This window comes from Populus nigra, chromosome 2 (assembly GCF_951802175.1).
Source record: "Populus nigra chromosome 2, ddPopNigr1.1, whole genome shotgun sequence".
In the NCBI taxonomy this organism is placed as follows: domain Eukaryota; kingdom Viridiplantae; phylum Streptophyta; class Magnoliopsida; order Malpighiales; family Salicaceae; genus Populus; species Populus nigra.
This window is the reverse complement of record NC_084853.1, coordinates 43714045-43733638: the sequence shown is the minus strand read 5'-3', so window position 1 is coordinate 43733638 and position 19594 is coordinate 43714045. Positions and strand designations below refer to the sequence as shown.

The 19594-nt window shown below is 35.3% G+C and overlaps 3 protein-coding genes and 1 pseudogene across 4 annotated transcripts; 1 reads left to right on the top strand and 3 right to left on the bottom strand.

Moving 5' to 3' along the window:
- Positions 1-59: 59 nt before the first annotated feature.
- LOC133681423 (uncharacterized) lies at positions 60-2048 on the top strand. The gene is made up of 2 exons (XM_062104464.1): positions 60-513; positions 1534-2048. The coding sequence occupies exons 1-2, from the start codon at positions 252-254 to the stop codon at positions 1752-1754; spliced, it is 483 nt and encodes a 160-aa protein (XP_061960448.1). The 5' UTR covers positions 60-251; the 3' UTR covers positions 1755-2048.
- A 179-nt stretch (positions 2049-2227) lies between these two features.
- LOC133681422 (F-box/kelch-repeat protein SKIP4) lies at positions 2228-4488 on the bottom strand. 2 transcript variants are annotated; one of them, XM_062104463.1, is made up of 3 exons: positions 4297-4488; positions 3225-3697; positions 2228-2929 (listed from the first exon to the last, which is right to left on the bottom strand). In XM_062104463.1, the coding sequence occupies exons 2-3, from the start codon at positions 3662-3664 to the stop codon at positions 2326-2328; spliced, it is 1044 nt and encodes a 347-aa protein (XP_061960447.1). In that variant the 5' UTR covers positions 3665-3697; positions 4297-4488; the 3' UTR covers positions 2228-2325. The 2 variants fall into 2 exon arrangements, with proteins under 2 accessions (XP_061960447.1, XP_061960446.1); XM_062104462.1 differs by having other exon boundaries at positions 4194-4487.
- A 768-nt stretch (positions 4489-5256) lies between these two features.
- On the bottom strand, positions 5257-12652 carry LOC133682273 (acyl-CoA hydrolase 2-like). Its single transcript, XM_062105556.1, has 17 exons — positions 12169-12652; positions 11991-12083; positions 11817-11884; positions 11624-11705; positions 11363-11409; positions 11089-11214; positions 10626-10703; positions 10224-10311; positions 9261-9373; positions 7492-7554; positions 7365-7420; positions 7078-7182; positions 6876-6932; positions 6523-6624; positions 5924-5972; positions 5788-5856; positions 5257-5605 (listed from the first exon to the last, which is right to left on the bottom strand). The coding sequence occupies exons 1-17, from the start codon at positions 12182-12184 to the stop codon at positions 5516-5518; spliced, it is 1302 nt and encodes a 433-aa protein (XP_061961540.1). The 5' UTR covers positions 12185-12652; the 3' UTR covers positions 5257-5515.
- A 747-nt stretch (positions 12653-13399) lies between these two features.
- Positions 13400-18105, bottom strand: LOC133682274 (tRNA-splicing endonuclease subunit Sen2-2-like; annotated as a pseudogene).
- Between the last annotated feature and the right edge of the window lie 1489 nt (positions 18106-19594).

Genomic DNA, 19594 nt, shown 5'->3' with positions numbered 1-19594 from the left:
AATATATTTTAGAAAATAATTAATATTACAGCCATAAACACCACTAACACAGACCAGGTGGTGCGGTGCAGTCTCTGTCAGTGTAGACCTCTGTTTCTCCCATCGGAAATTATACTCTACAAACAACAATAATAAAAAATACTAATAATAAGAGAAGCTAAAACAATTTTGTTTTCAAATTTCAAAACCCCAAAAAATACCCTCCAAAACCCTCCGCTCTTCTTCTCTACTCTACATTTACAGATCCAAACATGTCGTCTAACAATCCGACCAAAATCATTCGGAGCCCTGAAAAACAGGAATCCAGATTCGAAGAAGAAGAGGAGGAGGTGGAGAAATTGGAAAAGCTGGAGGCAGAAGTGAAGCAAATGGCAAAGAAGATTCTGGAATACAGAACCACTTTACCGGATCAACTCAAAACTACTGTCGCTTCGCTTCTTTCCTCGCAACGACCCGTTTTACCGCATTTCGATTCAGGGTCGGATCCTGGACCCTCCGGTGAACTTAACCCAGGTTGGTTAGCTATTGTGTTCTCTTTTAGGGTTTTAAATGTGATCTGGGTTAAGTAAAGTGAAAATTGTGTCTTTTTTTGGGCACTAATTTTTTTTGAGATTTAGGTGTTTCTTTTGATTTTTAACTTAATTGCAAAATTTGTTGATCAGAAGAGTCAATGACTTGTTGGGTTACCTTAATTTTAGTGTTACTTAGTATTAGTACCTAAAAGATTAGATCTTCAACCGCAACTTAATTTTAGTTATGGACTTAGCTGATGCGCCTTTTACAAGCTTCATGGAATTATTATTTTGTGATTGTCATATAATTATTTGCTGATGACTTAACGAGTTTTTAAGTAAGTGAATGTATATGCTGCAGTACTTAAGGTTAATGAATTATTTTAGTTTTAGGTACGTATTAGGCTGATGGATGTGATATCTACAAGCTGTGCTGAACTGTATCGAATAATCCGCTACCGTGGTTCTTTCAGTTCTTTCCTTTTGCTTCCAATCAAAAGGAAATTACTTTTAGAGGGATTCTATGTAAATTGGAAAGATAACGAAACGAAGCTAGGAAGGTAGACATTGATTGAGTGGTTAGTGGCAGGATTGGTATTCGGCATGTGTAGTTGTGCGGTGTAAATAGCAGGATTGCATGCTTGGTGGTGGTGATTAGAACAGAAATGAAGATGGAATTTGTGGTTTTCTACTGATTTCTATGGCATTAGAGGTAGTTAGATATCTGCATCTTTGGTTCGATAGTGTGATAAGTATAGAATGTAAGACTAGCATGATAGAAAATGACAAATAATTCGAAGTTTACTGCATTTATGTTTACACTTCCAAAATTCAATGGCATAATTGTTTGATTGCAGTTGTTTTTTCATCCTAAAGAGCGGAGCAGAGCAGTATTTTTCATTTTTTCTTATTCTTTTCAATGGTGATGTTTGTATTCAAGGCTTCAGAGGCTCCTATCTTGTTCTAAATTTGTGTTTTTTTATTGTGATTGCAGCATTGACCATATCATAACATTATGCAGATTCAGGAGGACAGGACACATCCAGTAGAGCAGCATTACTAACAGAAGAGGACCGAAAGACTGCCGAGAAAACACATTTGTTGAAAGAGAAAATTTCCAGCAATGTCTCTGCTATGCCTGTAGTTCTAAAGAGGATGGAAGATTGTATTTCTAAGATTGACAAACTATATTCCTACAATGGAAGCATACATCCGGCGTTTAAAAAGAAGCGGACTAGCTGAGTTCGCTGTAATTTTAGCATTTGGTGTTAGTTTCAAGGTGAATGACTTGGGTTGCCTACGATTGTCTTCGATTTGTACAATGGATCCATGAATCCTGCTGTGGAAAGGAAGGGCTTATACTAACCACCTTTGTCTTGCAATCCTAGGATTTAGGAGCATCCTTTGTACTGTAATTACCCAAAAGCATCAATTTTAACGTGTACTATAGGTTTTGATAGTTTCTTGCAAGACATCTTGCATTGACTTTGATACATTAATTATTTAATTATGATGGGAGAAGCTGTTGTTTTGCCATCTGTGTTAGTTAGGTTCTCGCTTATCTATAAACCTCATTTAGGCTGTGTTTGGAACAGGAATGCAATCCTCAACCAATTGATTTGCCAGTCGGCAAAATGGTGGATCGACTGCATTCTTGCAGGATCTGTATATGGTTTGTCTGTAAACCAAAGTAATTATGGGCATTTTCAACAGAATTTAAAAGTCCCATAATGTCGAATCCATAACATTGCTGCAAGGTCATCGTAATCACATGATCGCACAACAGCAATAAATGACATCAAGTGCCACGAATTCAAAGTGTTTGACATTTACAATTGAGCACTTTATCAGCAGTGATTAGTCCAGGTATGGATGTACCAACCATAGCTCCCTCCACACTTCCAGTTTGGCTGGTATCCAACACAACCGTGCTGAGTCCCCTTCCTACGATAAATAACTTCTTCCCAATCGCTGCCAGTTGGCAAGGTGGTTTTGTAAGCAGTGTTGACAGCCTCTTGACTGCCACCCATTCCCTTTTATCCTTCTGCCACATCATCAGCTTGGTCCCTGAACTCTGATCCAACACATAAAGTGTGCCATCCACAACAACCGCTGGACCTTGCCAGCCTGACACCATATCAGCATCTGCACGCTGCCACATGCCACTTGAAGGTTCGTAAACGACTGCATAGAAAGGAGAAGACATGGTAGAAGCAGAAGCTTGACAGCGGATATAAATCTTCCCATCCAAGACTACGCAATCTTCAACTTCAGGAACAGCGCAGTCATTGGAATGAAATTCCCAGCTATTTGTACGGGGATCAAAAATGTCCCAAGAATATGGATCATTGCTTGTTGATGCTAACCCACCAATGGCATATATTTTCCCATCATAAACTTGACAAGCAGAATCGTACCTGAATGAATACAAGAGCTTTCCAATCAACATAAGAGTTAGAATCATGATACAAAAAGAGGAACTCTAGTCCACTGGCCCGATCTACGTGCATATATAATCTACAATTTCGAGATGCAGACTCCACAAGCGACTTGACACTAAATTTCCTTTCGTTTGAGTTACTATAGCATTTCCAAAAAGCAATTCACAGTAAATGAGGAGCACTTGCAAAGGTAATTTAAAGGCAGGATTTAGTTCAGCATCACTTGCGCAGACAACTATGCACGAGAACACAAGTGGAAGGAATTGTGTACCTAGCAGTCGACAAGGAAGCAACTTGAGTCCATGAATTCCTTGAAACATCATAGCAGAAGGCTTCATTAGTAGCTTCCAACCAACCACCACCACCCAACAAGTAAACCTTTTTTCCTAGAACTTCAAATCCCATACCCATTTTATTCAAAGCACGAGCTGGAAGACCTGGAACACACTTCCAACGCCTCTGTGATTCATTAGGGTCCGCTACATAAAACCATATCTTCCCATACTTGTCACAACATAAAGCATATATCCAAGTCTCACTTAAACTATGCATTCTACGATAATCATAGAGCTCATCACTGCACACGAATTCTCTCCATCTCTTGGAAACACACTTTAATACCGCATGGTACTTCCGGGGCACTCTCGCCAAGCAAGAAAGAGCTATGTCATCTGGAAGCCCACATATCAGCGACATTTGATTCTCTTCCATTCCAACCGGATCCCACAACAGTTAGCTCGACTCCTACAACAAAGTAAAAAAGAAAGAAACCCATCAAGCCCCCAACTTGCATTGCCTTGATCAATCCAAAAACAACCCATCCATGAACAAGCGAACTTGCTTTCGCAGGTTTCCAACGTCTAATCTCCAAGATTGTTATTTAGTTGCTAAAAAACAGGTTGTAATATTAATCTAATCTATAGAGCTCAGCATTTCTTCTCTTTCTCTTGAGGAAATTATAAGAGAATCTAAAAATGTTTTCTTTTCTTAGATCAATCTAGTAAGCAGATCGCTAATTTAACATTACTAAAAATAACTAAATTAGAATCTGGCGTGTGCGCAGTTTGAGGGATAACGAATTAAAAAGAAAAGAAAAGAAAATTTAATCAACTCGAAGCCCTAATTCGATTGAGACGAACCATTTTTCGTCGAATAAAATAATTCTAAGCTGCTAATAATGATAAAAAAATCAATGCGGGGAAATTAAAAGAGTAATTAGAGAATATAATTTGGGACTTACCTGTCCTGTAGCAATTTGATTGCAGATTTCTTTTTGGAAACAATCAACATTTTAATTTCACTTTCCAAGATATAAATAATAGAAACAAAGGGGTTGTGTGCACCTCTAGTCCTGTGGTAGCGTTTTGTAATTAAATTCTTCTCTGGGGGATAAAACTGGAATAACATGTGAAGCAATCAAGTTTGTGGCGTCCGATTTGTAAAACCTTCACAAGAACCCACCAGAGGATCTGTCCATTTTTTTTTGTCTTTTTCATGCATTCTCTAGTTGAAATGCAGCATCGATGCCAAATCCATCACTGACAATCTTTGGATTTTATTAAGAATAAAAAAAAAGGTGATCATTGATATTATGTCAATTTAAAATATCCACATTTTAACTATTTTAAATTTATCGTTTTTACAATAAATCCAATCATTTTTCTTAAAATAATTATGTTTCTACTTTTTTTTATAATTATTATTATTATTATCGTTCTTGTTTTCTTTGAATAATAAATTAACCAATTCATCATTTAGAGCTGTTTGCTTGCTGGAGTTTCTATTTGAAATGTAACTATTTGATCTCAAGTTTCTCCAAAGCTTATTTTGTCCTTTTCCATTCAAATTTTGCTTCCTCAATTTCCTTCTTTTTTTTTTTCCTTTTTTAACTGAAAATCATCAATTCACAATCCCAATTGAATTTCGATAATAGGATTTTTTTCAAAATATTTTTTATTTAAAATTTTTATTTTTGATACCAGTAAAATAAAATTATTTAAAAAATTAATTTAAAAATAAAAAATTAAGAAATTTTCAAAAATAATTTTTAACACAAAATCAAACACAGCCCATTTTAAAAAATACATTGTTCATCAGATCAAAATAAAATGGCTGAATTGATAGTACACCGGCCGACTCGGAGCTCGGCTCAGGACTTCTCTTTTTAAAGTGTTTTAGATTTCTCTGATTTGAGAAGTGAAGGACTCTTTCTCTGATTTCTTTTTTAAGTTTTTTTTTCCCCCTCTTCAAAGAATTGTTAAGCAACTTGCAAAGGTGCCAGGCAGCTATCCAAATGCTTTGCATTTGATTAAGTATTTTTATTATTGATCAGAGAAATCGAAACGCTAAAAGTTATAATATTTCCTTGCGAATGGACCTGTTTACATTTTTTTCTTCATAAATAAGTACTCCCCGGAGAAGAAGCGGTATTGATCAACACAGAGTCATCACAACTGCGAGCGAAACCGCCTCTTAGCATAAAAGAAGAGGAGCAAAAATCTTGGAACCCTTATTTGATACGACGATAGTTTCACGACCGACGACTTGACAGCAATTCCCAAACTAAAGCTTCGAGGCAGTGGTTGGATTTCTGGCTGGATTTGTTGTTGCGAATGTTCTAAGAAGCCCTTCTTGAGTTATTGACACAATGTGCTGTCCATCAATACATGAATAAATTCAGCTCGGAGTTTTCTCTTGTCTATCAATGACAACTCTACTTGTTAAAGAGAAAAAAAGCAGCAGAAAATAGAGAGAGAAGCATGCCAATAATAATAAAAAACATGGTTGCACCATCATAGAAATAAATGATTATATATATAGTAGAGTTAATTTACCTCTCCTTTTCTATTGAACATTTCACCAACTACAAAGCCTCGAGCATTATAGGCAGCAGGGCTCACAATCTGATAGTCAATGATGTGTTAAGATTTCTGACATATCCAATAGTGAGAAATGCAATCTGACACTTACCGCAAATAATAACCACTCATCAGCTCTAAAAGGCCTATGGAACCACATCCTGAAATTTGGAAAAAAGCCAATGAAATGATTAATTGAAGCCAACGCGGAAGAAAGGCTCTTCTATAGTGATATGGGTTCAAGAGACATACACGTTTAATCTAAACACATAAAAGGAGTTCCCCAGTCAATGATAAGCATCATTTGACAGATGCTGTTGATTCACAAGAGCAAGCCAACTATAGAAGAGCTATTTAAGAAAACTAGTGCTTGCTATAGTGACCCTAGCTATTGTTCTAATTCAAATCATTCAAAACAGGCCCGGGAGAAATAAATAACCTGAGCCAAATGGAGAGAATCCATCTTAAAACCATTATTCACCCTAACTAGATCTTGAACTTCAATTATCTCAAACCATACAAGGGGGGGAGGATATGAACTGGTTATTCTCAGTAGATTAAATTAGATGATAATATGGCAAAAATGACAAAAGGTTCACCCAAAATATCATCCGTCCAAATGAAAGTGGTGCGACCCTCTTTCAAACTAACATATATCTTGCACAGCGTGGTCAATAAATAAGTTTATTGTTATAAGATGCAGATACTTACGTGTGATCTAGACTAACTGCAGATGGCTTCAAACCCCTAGCACGGTGGGGATTCACACTAACTTGAAGAAATATGAGATCAGAAGCATATGCCACTACACATCTGTAAAAGAACAATTCAACAACATTAAAATTCAAGAATGATATTGCTTGTGCACCACTGTTGCGATGCACTTCCATTCATATAAGACCCGACACAATAAAGTAAATAGGAGGTTTCTATCCTTTTAAACTTTAATATTGTTAGTTAAAGAAAAGAAGTCAGTTCGAGGAAAACTATTCATGCAGCCAATCTCAACTAATTTGGGGAAAAGCTTTCATAGAATTGAGTCAGGTCCAACAGAAGTTGCTTACCTATGCAATGCCTGATCATCTGAAAGTTTCCCTTTTGCTCTAAGCCAGTACTTCAGGCTGCAAACATTTCATTAGATTGGCCTCCAATAGAGTAAAGGCATACAAGCCACAAGGACATCAAAGGGTTCATATTCCAACACAAGACAAAATATATAGGTCCTTATCGAAAGATCAGATTAGCAACATAATAAACCAGCCCTACCTTGGAGGAGATTTTGTCTGATTAGTGTTAGTGTTGGGCTCACAAAACCTTATTTCCATTGGCCAAGGGACAAATTCTTTTGCAGCAACCTTGTTGCGATAGCTCCTGAACATGCAATGCAATTATTAACTCTGGTTCCAGGCTCAAAGAGTTAACTGCTTAAATTAAAATAAAATAAAAACCTTTTACAAGTGAACCAAGTTGCACCAAACGCTGTAATCCAGCAGAAATGCAAAAAGGTTACAGGAGAAAGCATTGACCACCCATAACTGAAGTTGCATTCATACCTTGGAAGAAGAGGATCAGTAAGACGTTTCTCACGCAGCTCTTCCATTGACAAAAGCTGCAATATGAGGATTCAATATCCAAAGCAGTAATGGAATGTATAAAAACATAGAAGCTCGTTCCGCTTACCAGTTCTGGTTCAGGCACAGCTGGCATCTGTGCTAGCTGGTGGACAAACCCCTGTTCTTCTTTCTGTAAAATTAAATTAGCCCCATACCAGTTTTATTCTTGATTAATAGCAAAAGAAATCTACCAAAAATATAACTTAAGCACATAATTAAGACGTTTGAAATTTTATTGAAAGTTTTGTAGAAGAGGCATAAGTTGAGGGGAAAAGGCACTGTCTTGAAGCAAAAATCTGCATCAGGTATTGACTGATAATGAAATATTTGCTTGAATAATTCTTACGAAAATCAATGTCGTCATAGATACAAAAGACATATTCTTTAAGTCATTTTTTTTTGTGGCCAGAAAACAAAGTGGCATTGGAACCTGCATTTGATTTTCAAAAGACAAACTGGCTTTAATGATGATTGACTTTCTCTGGGGAGGGTTTACTGTCCTGTACATCTAAGTTCAAGATTTAAATAGCACCTGTTCTGTGCAACCTCTGTGCAAGCATTGTATGATAGAGGCAGACAATTAAAGAACTGAGCTGGAAAATGGTATCGTAAGACCAAGAAGCAAACACAAAGCCAATAGCAGCTTTAAATACATGGTGACACCGTCAAAGAGATTTCTGGAAGTTCCTAAATACGATGATATAGAGAAACACATTGGGATCGACAGTAGTTACAAATTATTTACTTGGAATCCCTCAAGTTATACCACACAATGACAGCTATTTAACTTTAGATCCTAGTTTCCCTGTTCAGATATATATCTCTACAGCAGTTTAGTTTCTCTGCCACTGATTGATCACCTCTCTTACAAACCTAATGTACTAATCCAATTACCAATCTCAAAAAGCTTCAATCATAACATTGCAGAACACTGAATAAAGGTCTATTTCATGTTCTTTCCCCATCAGGAGAGGTTCATTATTCAAAATCTGCTACGTTTCCATTTCAGAACCTTAAGCATTAATCTCTAGGTTTACAATCACTCTTAAAATCACTACGGTGCCACAGGGCCATAACCACATAGCATAAGAAGTTTCCCTCAGGATGCTAGCATTCATTTAAAACCTCCCCCATGGAGGGGCATCTAACTAATAACCCTGCTAGAAACTAAAGATTTCCTCTGGCCCCATTCACAAAATCCAGCGGTTCTGCCACATCTCCATAACAACAGACTTAGGGAAGAGCTGCATGCTCAGCTAAGAAAATGGCTGCTAGAAACAAGTAACGGTGTGGTTGTTGGAAATAATTAATATTATCTCTCCGCAAGGACTGCTGATTATTTAACACTCAGTGTGCATCTAATTCTATTTTATTTCTTATGGATGAACGGGAGTAATGATGCTTAAATCTTCATCGTGTATTTTTAATGATATCCAACTAGTATCAAGGATTCGAGGTCAAAGTTTAACATCTTCAACCCAGTTGTCTTTTCTAACCATTTGTGATTTCAAGCACATTTACAGAGGGGATGATTTCAGCTAGCTTGAAAAGCTTACTGCACTCAATAGAAAATTCAATTAACGTTGAAAAGTCTAAAGGAACATAAATGGGTGCTAATTTAGCTATCTGGTATTTTTCAATATTTTATCCACCAATTTCTAGTATAGTTGCATTTCTTCCCTTCAAACACAAACCTAATGGTAGTTTAAAATTTAACAGAGTAACAACCTAACAATCCACATAATGGCCACAGAACCGATGACTGTTTCCAAATCCATCTCACTGTAAAGATTTGTCAGAATCCAGATTAAATGCAAAACAAGGCAGCAGCATTACCTGAAATGAAGCCATCAATGTGAATACGATATTTCCTTTTTGTATTGCATCAACTTTTCGGGTAGCAAAGCTTTTCCCATCGCGTATTCGTTGAACTTGGTATATAATTGGCACTACAAGAGTATATGCAAACATACACCATGTGTAATATCACTTTAGCTGTTATGCTCCACTAGCAGGATAATAAGCCCAGATAAACATGTTTGAAAAAGGAAATCTATTTATGCAACCCTTTTTTTTTTTTTACAAGAAACATATGGCAAGGATTCCCTCTTCAGGAATAATTGACTGGGAAGAGTATAATCCCTTACTGAGCTTGTGTCAGGAGGTGCAAAATGATTACATATATAATGACCAAACATATCACTAAATAGACCTGATAAAAGTCTCTCTTAAAGATGATGGACTGAGAAGGTAAGACAAGATGATCTAAAACTTGATAGGAAAAAAAAAAGATTGAACAAGAAGGGAAAGGCATTATTGAAGCAAACATAGGCATTGTTGGTACCTGACTATCAAATGTTATGAAAAATTTCAATTGAACTATAAACCTAACCTCTACTTTATTCCTTACTTTATACTACTCTTCTTCTTTTCCAAACAAGAAGAAAGTAAGTAATTTGAAGGTCTTTGATAGGATTAATTTGTCTTTAGTTGAAGGTCTTTGAAAGGATTAATTCGTCTTAGACTCTAGAGAACAAGGTTGTTTTGCTGGATGTAGGTGAATTTTCACTCATTTCTTGCAGCATCTATTTAGAGAGAACACACATATTTGCCTACCAAACAGGAAAGGATAACAGAGTATGAAAATTAGTGGTTGCATCTCCTAGGAGATATTGCAATTGTTACATGAATCATGAAGTTTGAATAGAGGTAACCTCTGAGCATGACTTTACTAAGGGTAACAGAATCAAAAGTGCATGAATTTCTATTCACAGATTAGGCATCCCAGGTTATACTTACTGTCAAGATCTCCAATAAGAAGAAAATAAGCATGCAAGCTATGAACAAGTTTAAAGCAATCAACTGTTTTTGATGCTGCAGCCAATGCCTGCACATAACATCACAGTGTAATAATGAGAAAAGATAGCTACGTTTCTGTCCTCAAATTAGAGCACTTAATGTATTATTGAAACAGGGAGTAAAACAAAAGAGTCAGCTTTATATTAGCTTAAAATCAAGAATGCAAAATTAAGAATGCTGGTTTATACAGGATAATTGAAAGTTGAATTGATAAAAACCAAAAGAGATAAATCAAAGGAGTCAAGCCATATTTTTTCCGCATAAAAGCAGATCAAAACAGTACTTGTTAAACAATGAAAGCATGATGTGGATTGTGTGTCCTCACCACAACCCATTTCATACCTGTCCAACAAACTGTCCTCCAAAGACCTTTCCAAATCGTGGGGCATCTGGCAGAGTAATGCCCTGGAATATATTCACCTTCAAAACACACAATAAAATCTTAGTCTAGATTTATACCAATTCCTTCACTAACCTATCACAAGGAACTCTAGAACACTCAAAGCAGAGTAGAATGTTGTATTCTTTAACCATAATTCTCATAGAGAGGAAAATTATAATGTTAGAGCACAACTTCAATTTTCCATTGTTTATGTGTGTCCATTGAATAGAAGTTAAGAGCTTCTAGTTTCACCTCATTTTGGCTCACTTAGGAGGTGAACTGGCCATCATAACATATATCAAATTCAGACACATAAACATTTAAATACCAGGAAGCACAAAAATTCTCCTTCTGCATTCTCTGATAAGATAACAAAAAACAAATCCTAAATCGAAAACACCTCGAGGTGCAGGAAGAACATACTTCTATTGACTCCAAATGCAATATGCTCTCCACAAGGGGGCAGGAGTCGAGTGTCTTGTCTGCATTCCATATAGATTTTGGTCGAAGCAAAGTGCAATGATCATGAGGTAGCACTAAGCAAATTAGCTGTCAAAACAGACCGCGGATTAAATGCCCACTGTCAATTTCAGTTAAGTCCCGTGTTAAGTTTAGCAAGATAGATGTTTGAGCAGCTGGGGTTGTATATCAGAGAAGAGAAAGTGAGAAAACAAATACAGTTGCACCTTGCAGCTACCTTAGTCAAAGCAATTACATCTGCCTGCTGAACAGACGCAGACAAACCTGCAAATAACAAGTTAATTTCACTCTTCCGGCCTATTTGATTCACTATTAAAGATCATACATAGTTATAAACCAAGTGGTATCACATCTAGTAATAAGAAACATTAAAAAACATTCAACTGATATTTGACTAGTAGAAATAAAAAACAAAAAAAAAAGATTGTATCGCAACAACAAAAGGCTAAGATTGCAACCAAGAAAATCATCTTCTCACCATCACCAAAGTAATCATATCGCTGCAATTGAAACTCAGGACGACCCTCTTCCTCTTCATTTACTGTTCCACAGACTTGTGCCTATAAATCAGAAATTCCAACGATCAGCCAAAGTGGCTAAAAAATAGAAAGAAAGAGAAACAGAAAATTAAAAATAATAACTGCTTATGATTAGTTATAAAGCAAACCGACCTCCCCTTTCCATATAAAATAGATTCCTTCCCCAACTTCTCCCTGACGAATAACATACTGTCCTTCCTCTACAGCACAAATCATTTAAAATGGAAAATATCTTTTAAAAAAATAAACACAAGATAAAACACAAAGAGAGAGAGAGTTAAATTCTCTTAAAGACGTAAAAATTACCATAGCGTTTAACAATAACGAGCTCCGCGATTTTCTTGAGAGACGAGCTAGGCAACCTCTGTAGCAGAGGAACACCTCCTAAGAACTCCGTAGCTGCAAAAAAATCTCACGAAGTTCTTTCGTTTTTCCCGCATTTTCTCAGCAACCAAACAGAAATTAGGGGTTTGAATAGAATTACCTGATTCTATGTCCATAGAGAAGTGTGAAATGGTGAGAATTGGAGCAGAAACGTGCGATTATGGAGCTTGATCCGATCTTTCAGTGCGGTAAAGTTTCAAGATTGATGAAGGGAGAGGGGGCTGGCAGGGTGTAGATAGAGTGCTTTTCAATGTATTAATTATTGTGCACCTTTTATACTCCAGCAAATAGATAGGCAGGGAGGTGGGGGTAGCAGCAATACACTTGCAGGTAATAGTCGGGATTTTCTTTGAACTTTCCCGGTAGGTTTGTATTCAATGGCCAACCAGAGACGACAAATTTGGGAGATAAAAAGGGGGCACGCCGGAGTGTTGATCTAAAGAACCGTGAAAGAAAACACGTGTTTCATTTTACTAATTAAAAAAAGGAAACTTAATAAGAGGTGTCCACAGTGTGATAATTTCAATTAACCATGTAGGCTCTTTTGCCCAATTAAAAAACCAGTGGGCTTCTGGTCTTTTCCACATAATTCATTATATAATTGAACAAATCAGTTTCATCATACTTTTTTTAAAAAAATATAAACTCTTTATTTTTTAAAATATAATAAAATAACTTTATTAGTTTTAAAATTAAAAAAAAAATAAACAGTCCTCTTTAGAAGATTTAGTAAATTAAAAAATATAAATGTTATTAAAAAATATATCATTCATCAACTACAAACCTCCTTTCATGATAAAACATGTATAGAACCATTTAAATAGCAACCTATTAATAAGAATTTTAAACTAAAAGGTTTGCTTCTTTTATGATCTGAGATTCGAACCCCGTGGTTGCTCATATGATAATAACTGGAGGTTTATATAATCGTTAACTTTAAGACCCATAAAATTAGTTAAAGTACACACAAACTAGCCCAAACACCACGTTAAACTAAAAAAAACATTTGATTTGAAGTCCTTTTGAGTTGGAGTCCTTTTATTTTCCGCACGCCTGACTCTTCCAAAACTTGGGGGGTTATTCAATCTGTTTCATTCGTATTTATATTTGATCCATAATTTGTTATTACTATTTATTTTATATTAAATAATTCATCAAAATAAAAATGTTTTTCAATTCCATTCCCACAGCAGAAGACAGCTTCAGAGGAGAAAATAGTATGTTTCAACCAGAAAACTTCACCAATAACAAATCGACAAGGTGTCAGCAAACTGAAAAGTAAAGTCCAGTCATCATCACTCAGAAATTCTTTGCAAGTGAAGGCAATCAGGTTAATCAATGAGTACGAAAATCACTTTACCTTGCTCAAAATGTTAAGAGAAAAGGTTAGCTTTTTGAATTTGGTAAAAATAAACACAAATATGAACTTGTACTCGATCCTTGCCAGCCCCAGAAATTGGAATATCTACCAGGTATGAACATGTACTTCATGCCCTGCCAGGTCTCCTGATATAATATCTGAATCTGACCAGGGGCAGAAAATTAGAGACAGAGATGCAGCTATATTCAGTTGCAGAGAAGTCAGCAGTCAACTTTAAGAATCTCAAGATGACCACTGGCGAATTAGTAGATGTAACAACGACAAATATTTTGATGCTGATAACAGGAAACGGCGAAAAAAAACAACTCGGGATCAGGAACAGCGAGATGGTGTATATATTATAATTGCTATAGGATCTGACAAAAAAAACCCAGAATTTTCAGAAAAGACTCGAGGCTGTTGAAAAGAATAATTACTTTTTAAAATGTTTTTTATCATAAAATATATTAAAATAATATATTTTTTTATTTTTAAAAATTATTTTTAAAATCAGTACATCGAAACAATTCAAAATATATATAAAAAAATTTAATTTTTTTAAAAACACAGGTTGACCCGTGTTTCTAAACGCCGGTATCTGTCCAGATTGTAAAATAACTTGGACACTAACCAATATCAAAAGAGAACAAGAAGAGTATAGCATTTCTCAATCACCCTAGAACTCTTAAGAGATTCAGGGGCACAATCAATTTCTTCTTTGCTCCACTTCCTTATGCCCTGGATGCGGGAAAATATGCCCGAGAATATGTTACAAAACCTCATAGAAACAGGAACTTAGAAGAAAGTAAAAGAAGCAAGATTTACATTATTTTCCTTTCCAGCTTCATTTTAACCGCACAAACAAAGGCAATGCTAAAAGTCAAAACACACAAGCCATATAAAAATCACACGACAGCCAATTACCTTATCTTGTGAAAAAACAGATAAAAAAAAGCATTCTCTTGGGTCTGCAATGACTGCCAATCTTTCTCTTTACGACATTCAAAGCTCGGTTAGAAGTTGCATGATGCTCATCTCATGGGGAGCAAAAATCAGTAGCCTCCCATGGAATCCTCACAAACCTTTCTCTATGCTCTTCTAAGATATTAAAAATGTCAAACATACATCAATAATCAAAAGACATAGGAACAGTTACGCAAATTGAGTTTTTTTTTTTTGCAAAAAAAATAAAAATAGAATGCCATGCAAATGGAAGTTTTTTCTAGCTTCCAACAAAAAGATATGGGAAGTTCGAGGAAAAAAATGATTAGATAATTCAAAACACCAGCAGCAAGTAATAATTACAAAACACAATACCAAAACCAAGTTAAAAAGTGAGCAAAATACAACACTGGTTACATGTATCAAAAGGAACTGGAACCAATTTCTCCACCACTGTATGTCCCTTTTGTTCAGTCTATGTTTGGTGCAATCACCTAAAGCTAGAAACAAAAACAGCACATTACTCTACAACTAGTTCATCAAAATATATATTGTAAGTTGCAAACACATGCTAACAATAAATTGTGGCAACAGAAGGGCAAGCAAGCTTCACCAGAACAGATATCAATGCCACAAATAATAATTGCTATCACCTACCAACAATAGTGCAATGATTGTTAGTCCATAGCATTGGTGTAACCAATAATAGTGCAATGCATATGGCTTGGTCTATTTCCATGTACCCAAACCTAAACCCACAGATGTTTGTGTGTTATAACGATGCATTGCATGGTCTATTTCCACGCACCCAAACCTAAACCCACAGATGTTTGTATGTGATAGCGAGAAGCCAGACATCAAATGCAGAAGTTCGTGGAATTTAGGCTTTGAGTGGGTAAAATTATATTTTCCATGACAACCATGCTTTTGGAATGCAATTGCAGTTTTTGACAAGTAGCAAATATGACATGCAACACTCATTGCGTGCCTTTCTTAGGAGATCATCATTTTACTACTTTTAAGTGAAAAATCAAGATGAAATATTGCTGGAAAAACAGTGCTATGGTATCATTAAAATTATGTTAAAATTAGGTAAGTTCTTTTCAACGATTTTAGCTTTCAAAAAAATTACTACCAATATAGCTGTAACTTCCATGCCATGCCAGTTTGGAAACACAGATGGTGCCGATCCAGAATAAAAAAGCATGAAAGAAAAATTTGCTTGTCATTTAAGATTCTCAAAAAAATTGAAAATCCAACCCCGCAAACTTCAAATCAAGTTAATTTTAGTGCACTTGATCTACTAAATGAGACCCATCATACGGTGTGTCTTGATATTTTATAACTCCAATATTACATGTAACACAAGAAACTAACAACTTGTAAATTACAATTGTAAGTTGTATCCCTTGAAATAACATGTGATATTTAGCCATATAAATAACGGGAAAAGACCTACCATATGATGAGTCTCATTTAATAGATCAATTGTACTAAAAATCAGCTCAACTTTCCACAACAGTAACAAAATCACAAAGTTAAACTTTTGATCAATAGATAAAATTGTTAAAAGAAAGAGAGGAGCCAATAATCTGCCTTGAACCCATCTTGTCAAATTTTGGCATGGTATAAGATTATATAGATTTCCTCTCTTAGTCCCAATCACTTTTCCTCGCATGGAGGCATCTTAACAACCAGTAATATAAATAGTATATTAAAGATTGAAAGCAACTAGAAAAAAAAATTATGTTGGTTATAAAATGGATGCAAGTTTCTAGCCAAGGAGTATATTTCATATTTTCAGGGGAAAAATACACAAAAACTTGTTCCAGGTGTTGGGTTTATTTGGAAACTTCTGCCGAGCCTAGTCATTGGCAAAAGTCAAGCTTCACTTTGAGCATGGCTTATCATTATATCTGATCATGATTATCCTCTATAATACATGTTTCCATGTAACTTGGATACACCACATGAGCTAGTTGAACCAAGTATAAAAACAAACTTTTGGCTTTGGCATTGAATGTTACTAAATGGTCTAATTTCCACTTAGACATCTAATGAATTATAAAGCAAAGAGTTTGCTTTTATACTCGGTACAACTAGCTAACTTATAGACGCTCGCACAATTGCATCTCAAATCCACCACATAAGATAATACCAGGTCTAAAACCCAACACTTTGGCTTTCTCACTAGATGCCCTCTTCTTGTCTTAAAACATCTAATGAATGATAAAGCCAAAAGATTGGCTTTACACCTAGTCAAACTAGACAGAAGACACTTACAAATTGCTTAGGCCATCACGATAGGAAGACCAGCTCAGTGATCAAAACTTGCATGTTCCCAAGCATGAAAACAGAGCATAAGATAATCATAAATTACACCAGCAATCACAAGCATTATAAAAGCAGTTCAAACCAAAATACTTTGCACATCAAACCCAGAGACTCCAATAGTTTATGCAGAAAACAAGACTGACAAAAGTAAACCAGATAATTGGAAACACATCTTACTTCGTTCCATTTTCTGAGGCTTTCTGATCATCACGGCTTTGTTCTGGACTCCATCTCGTGATTGTGCACTCCTCAATAGAGCATCTCTCCAAACAAGATGGAGCAATAGCACCGTGACCATTTTTGTCAACATTCAAAACTAACAATGTTCTCGCAACACTTCCACAAAGTCTGATAGTGCAGTGGAAATCAGACCACACCCTCAATCTCCCAACATCCCCTTCTGACAAAACAATCACAGCATATTCTGAATGTAACAAAGATGGATGATGCCGGTAAGCAACGAAATCCACACCGTACTGTAATCCTGGCCTGAGAACCCAATTTTTCATACGAAAATGGGAATAAGCCTTATAAAAATCCGGGAAATTTTCCTTTTGCAATTTCATATGCAGCCCACAAATCTAAATCATTTTTAACAAAATTATCTTCACCAGCAATCTTTAAAGATTTTAAAGAATAACACAAATAAAACGCTTCCTCCAAACCCAACTGAAACCATTGCTTATCTTTTTCAGCGGTAATTGTGGGTTTGCCAAAACATGCACGAGTGAGAAGTTCAGTCTGTTCTGTTTCCACTGCAAGAAGCACACTACAACCTGAGAGCGACGCACGAGCATTTGACTGAAGAAGAGAAGATTGAAGCTGTGAGACTATTTCTGACATAGGATCTGCTAGTGCTTTAGCTTCTGCTCCTTTTCCTTTCCATCTTGGCCCCATTTTCAAAGAATAACACTTTAAAAATCTGAACAAATCAGACAGATATATAAGCTTTAAGAACCAAGGGACACAAAGGGAATAAGGTTTGTGGATTTTCTCACTTACCAAACAGAACAATTTCCCAGAAAACCCACCATGAGAGGAAAAGAGAAGAAGGAATGGTTGCAGCCAAGGAAACCTTAGGGCTTTTCTCTCTCAGTGCTCGTCAAATTGAGAAAGCTTGGCTGTTTTTAGAGTGTCTGAGACTTCAAAGGACTGTTTTAATCTGAACTGACTGTCAATAACAAAAATAAGCGTTGAACAGTAAAATGGTTAACAAGTTTAGGGTATTTTCTGACTGATTGACCGTATCAAAACTAGATTTAGTTCTTCCATTTGATCAAAAGCTGTCGATTTGCCTTTCATGACAAAAAAAAAAGAAGAAGAAGATAAAGATAAAGAAAAAGAAAAGGTCAATTTGCCTCAGGACTAGAGTACATATAATAGTAAGTTTCTTCGCACACCTTTTACACTGTAAATTGCAATATTTCAACGATTTTTAAAACCGATTAAAGAAACTGATTGCTGGTTGAAAATAACATGCTGGCCTAATTTCATAGGACTCTTTGTGCTTACTTTTTTTTTTTCCCCGATGAATTATTAATGCATCTCAATATTGCTTAATTTTTGAGAAATTTTTTTATACTTCTTGTATCGAGAATTATATTTTTTTTCTTTTATTTATTTATTTAATTATTAAACTTGTTTTTTTAATTAGGTTCATATAAAGAATCTATATACTAAAAAGAATAATAATTTATTTAGGATTGTAGTAACGAAAAATACTTTTTATTTAGAAATGTTTTAAAATAATATTTTTATATTTTTTAAAAATTATTTTTAAAATCAACATAAAACAATTTAAAAATATAAAAAATATATATAATTTTAAAAAATATAATTTCAACCTAAAATACTCACCTATTAGGTTTTAGTACTATTCATACTCAAATTTAAAATTATTTTTTATTTTTTATTGAAACCTGACAAGTGACGTAAACCTGATTGAGTTTCAGGTATCCGTTCAGGAATCTATAGCCTGACCCAAAATAATCAAGCTCTTTTCACAACCTAAACCAAAGGCCTACAAATACAGAAGAGGCCAAGTACTAGTCCAGCACACAGTAGCACATTTTGTCCAGGATACCTTACAGTTAAAGGATCTCAGCCTTGTCTCCTCCAAAGCATTATCTTTGTCTAGTAATCAAGAGCAATGTAGATTTCCATAAAAAGATAATTTAACAGAGTCTCAAGTCTCAACCAACCATTCATATAATACTATGGAATATAACTTAATAAGTGAGTTATTGAATTTACTTTTTAGAAATTATTAGTTTGAATCCTGTAAATTTTAAAATTATTAAAGATTTATATAATCATTAATTTTAGAATTTATATGATTAGTTAAGATATACATAAGCTATTTAGATAACTGAGAATATATGTTAGCCATTTCTCATGATTATCACAGGCGAAAAGATCAATACAGATGATGCAAGCTTCTGCATTCATCACTAGCATCGTTTTCCAGATAAATTATTCAGGGCTAGCTATTCTCAATGCATTAAGGGCAAGTGCTTAGATCTTGAACGTGCTGCATACAAGGAAACTACCCCTTTCTCATGGCTTTGCTTCATGTCTCAGCAAGGATAGTTCCTTTTGGTTTAAATACCTTTTAGGTTTTTCTTAATTGCTTCTTCACTTGGTTCATTCAATTTTGATGCTTGATTTTTTCTTTTTCATCGTTCAGTTCTTTTATATGTTCTCCACTACCCCTGTCTCTCCCTTGGCTCCTCCCTCTTTTATTGTTGCTGTTTGCATCTTTTCTTCCCTTCTTTTCCCTTTTCTTGGTTCCACTATTATTGTCTGTTTTTTTGAGCCTATATTTCCCCTGCATGTCTGTTTTGCTTGGAATTTTTGTTTGTATGGTCTAAGGCAACCCTTCCCTACCTTT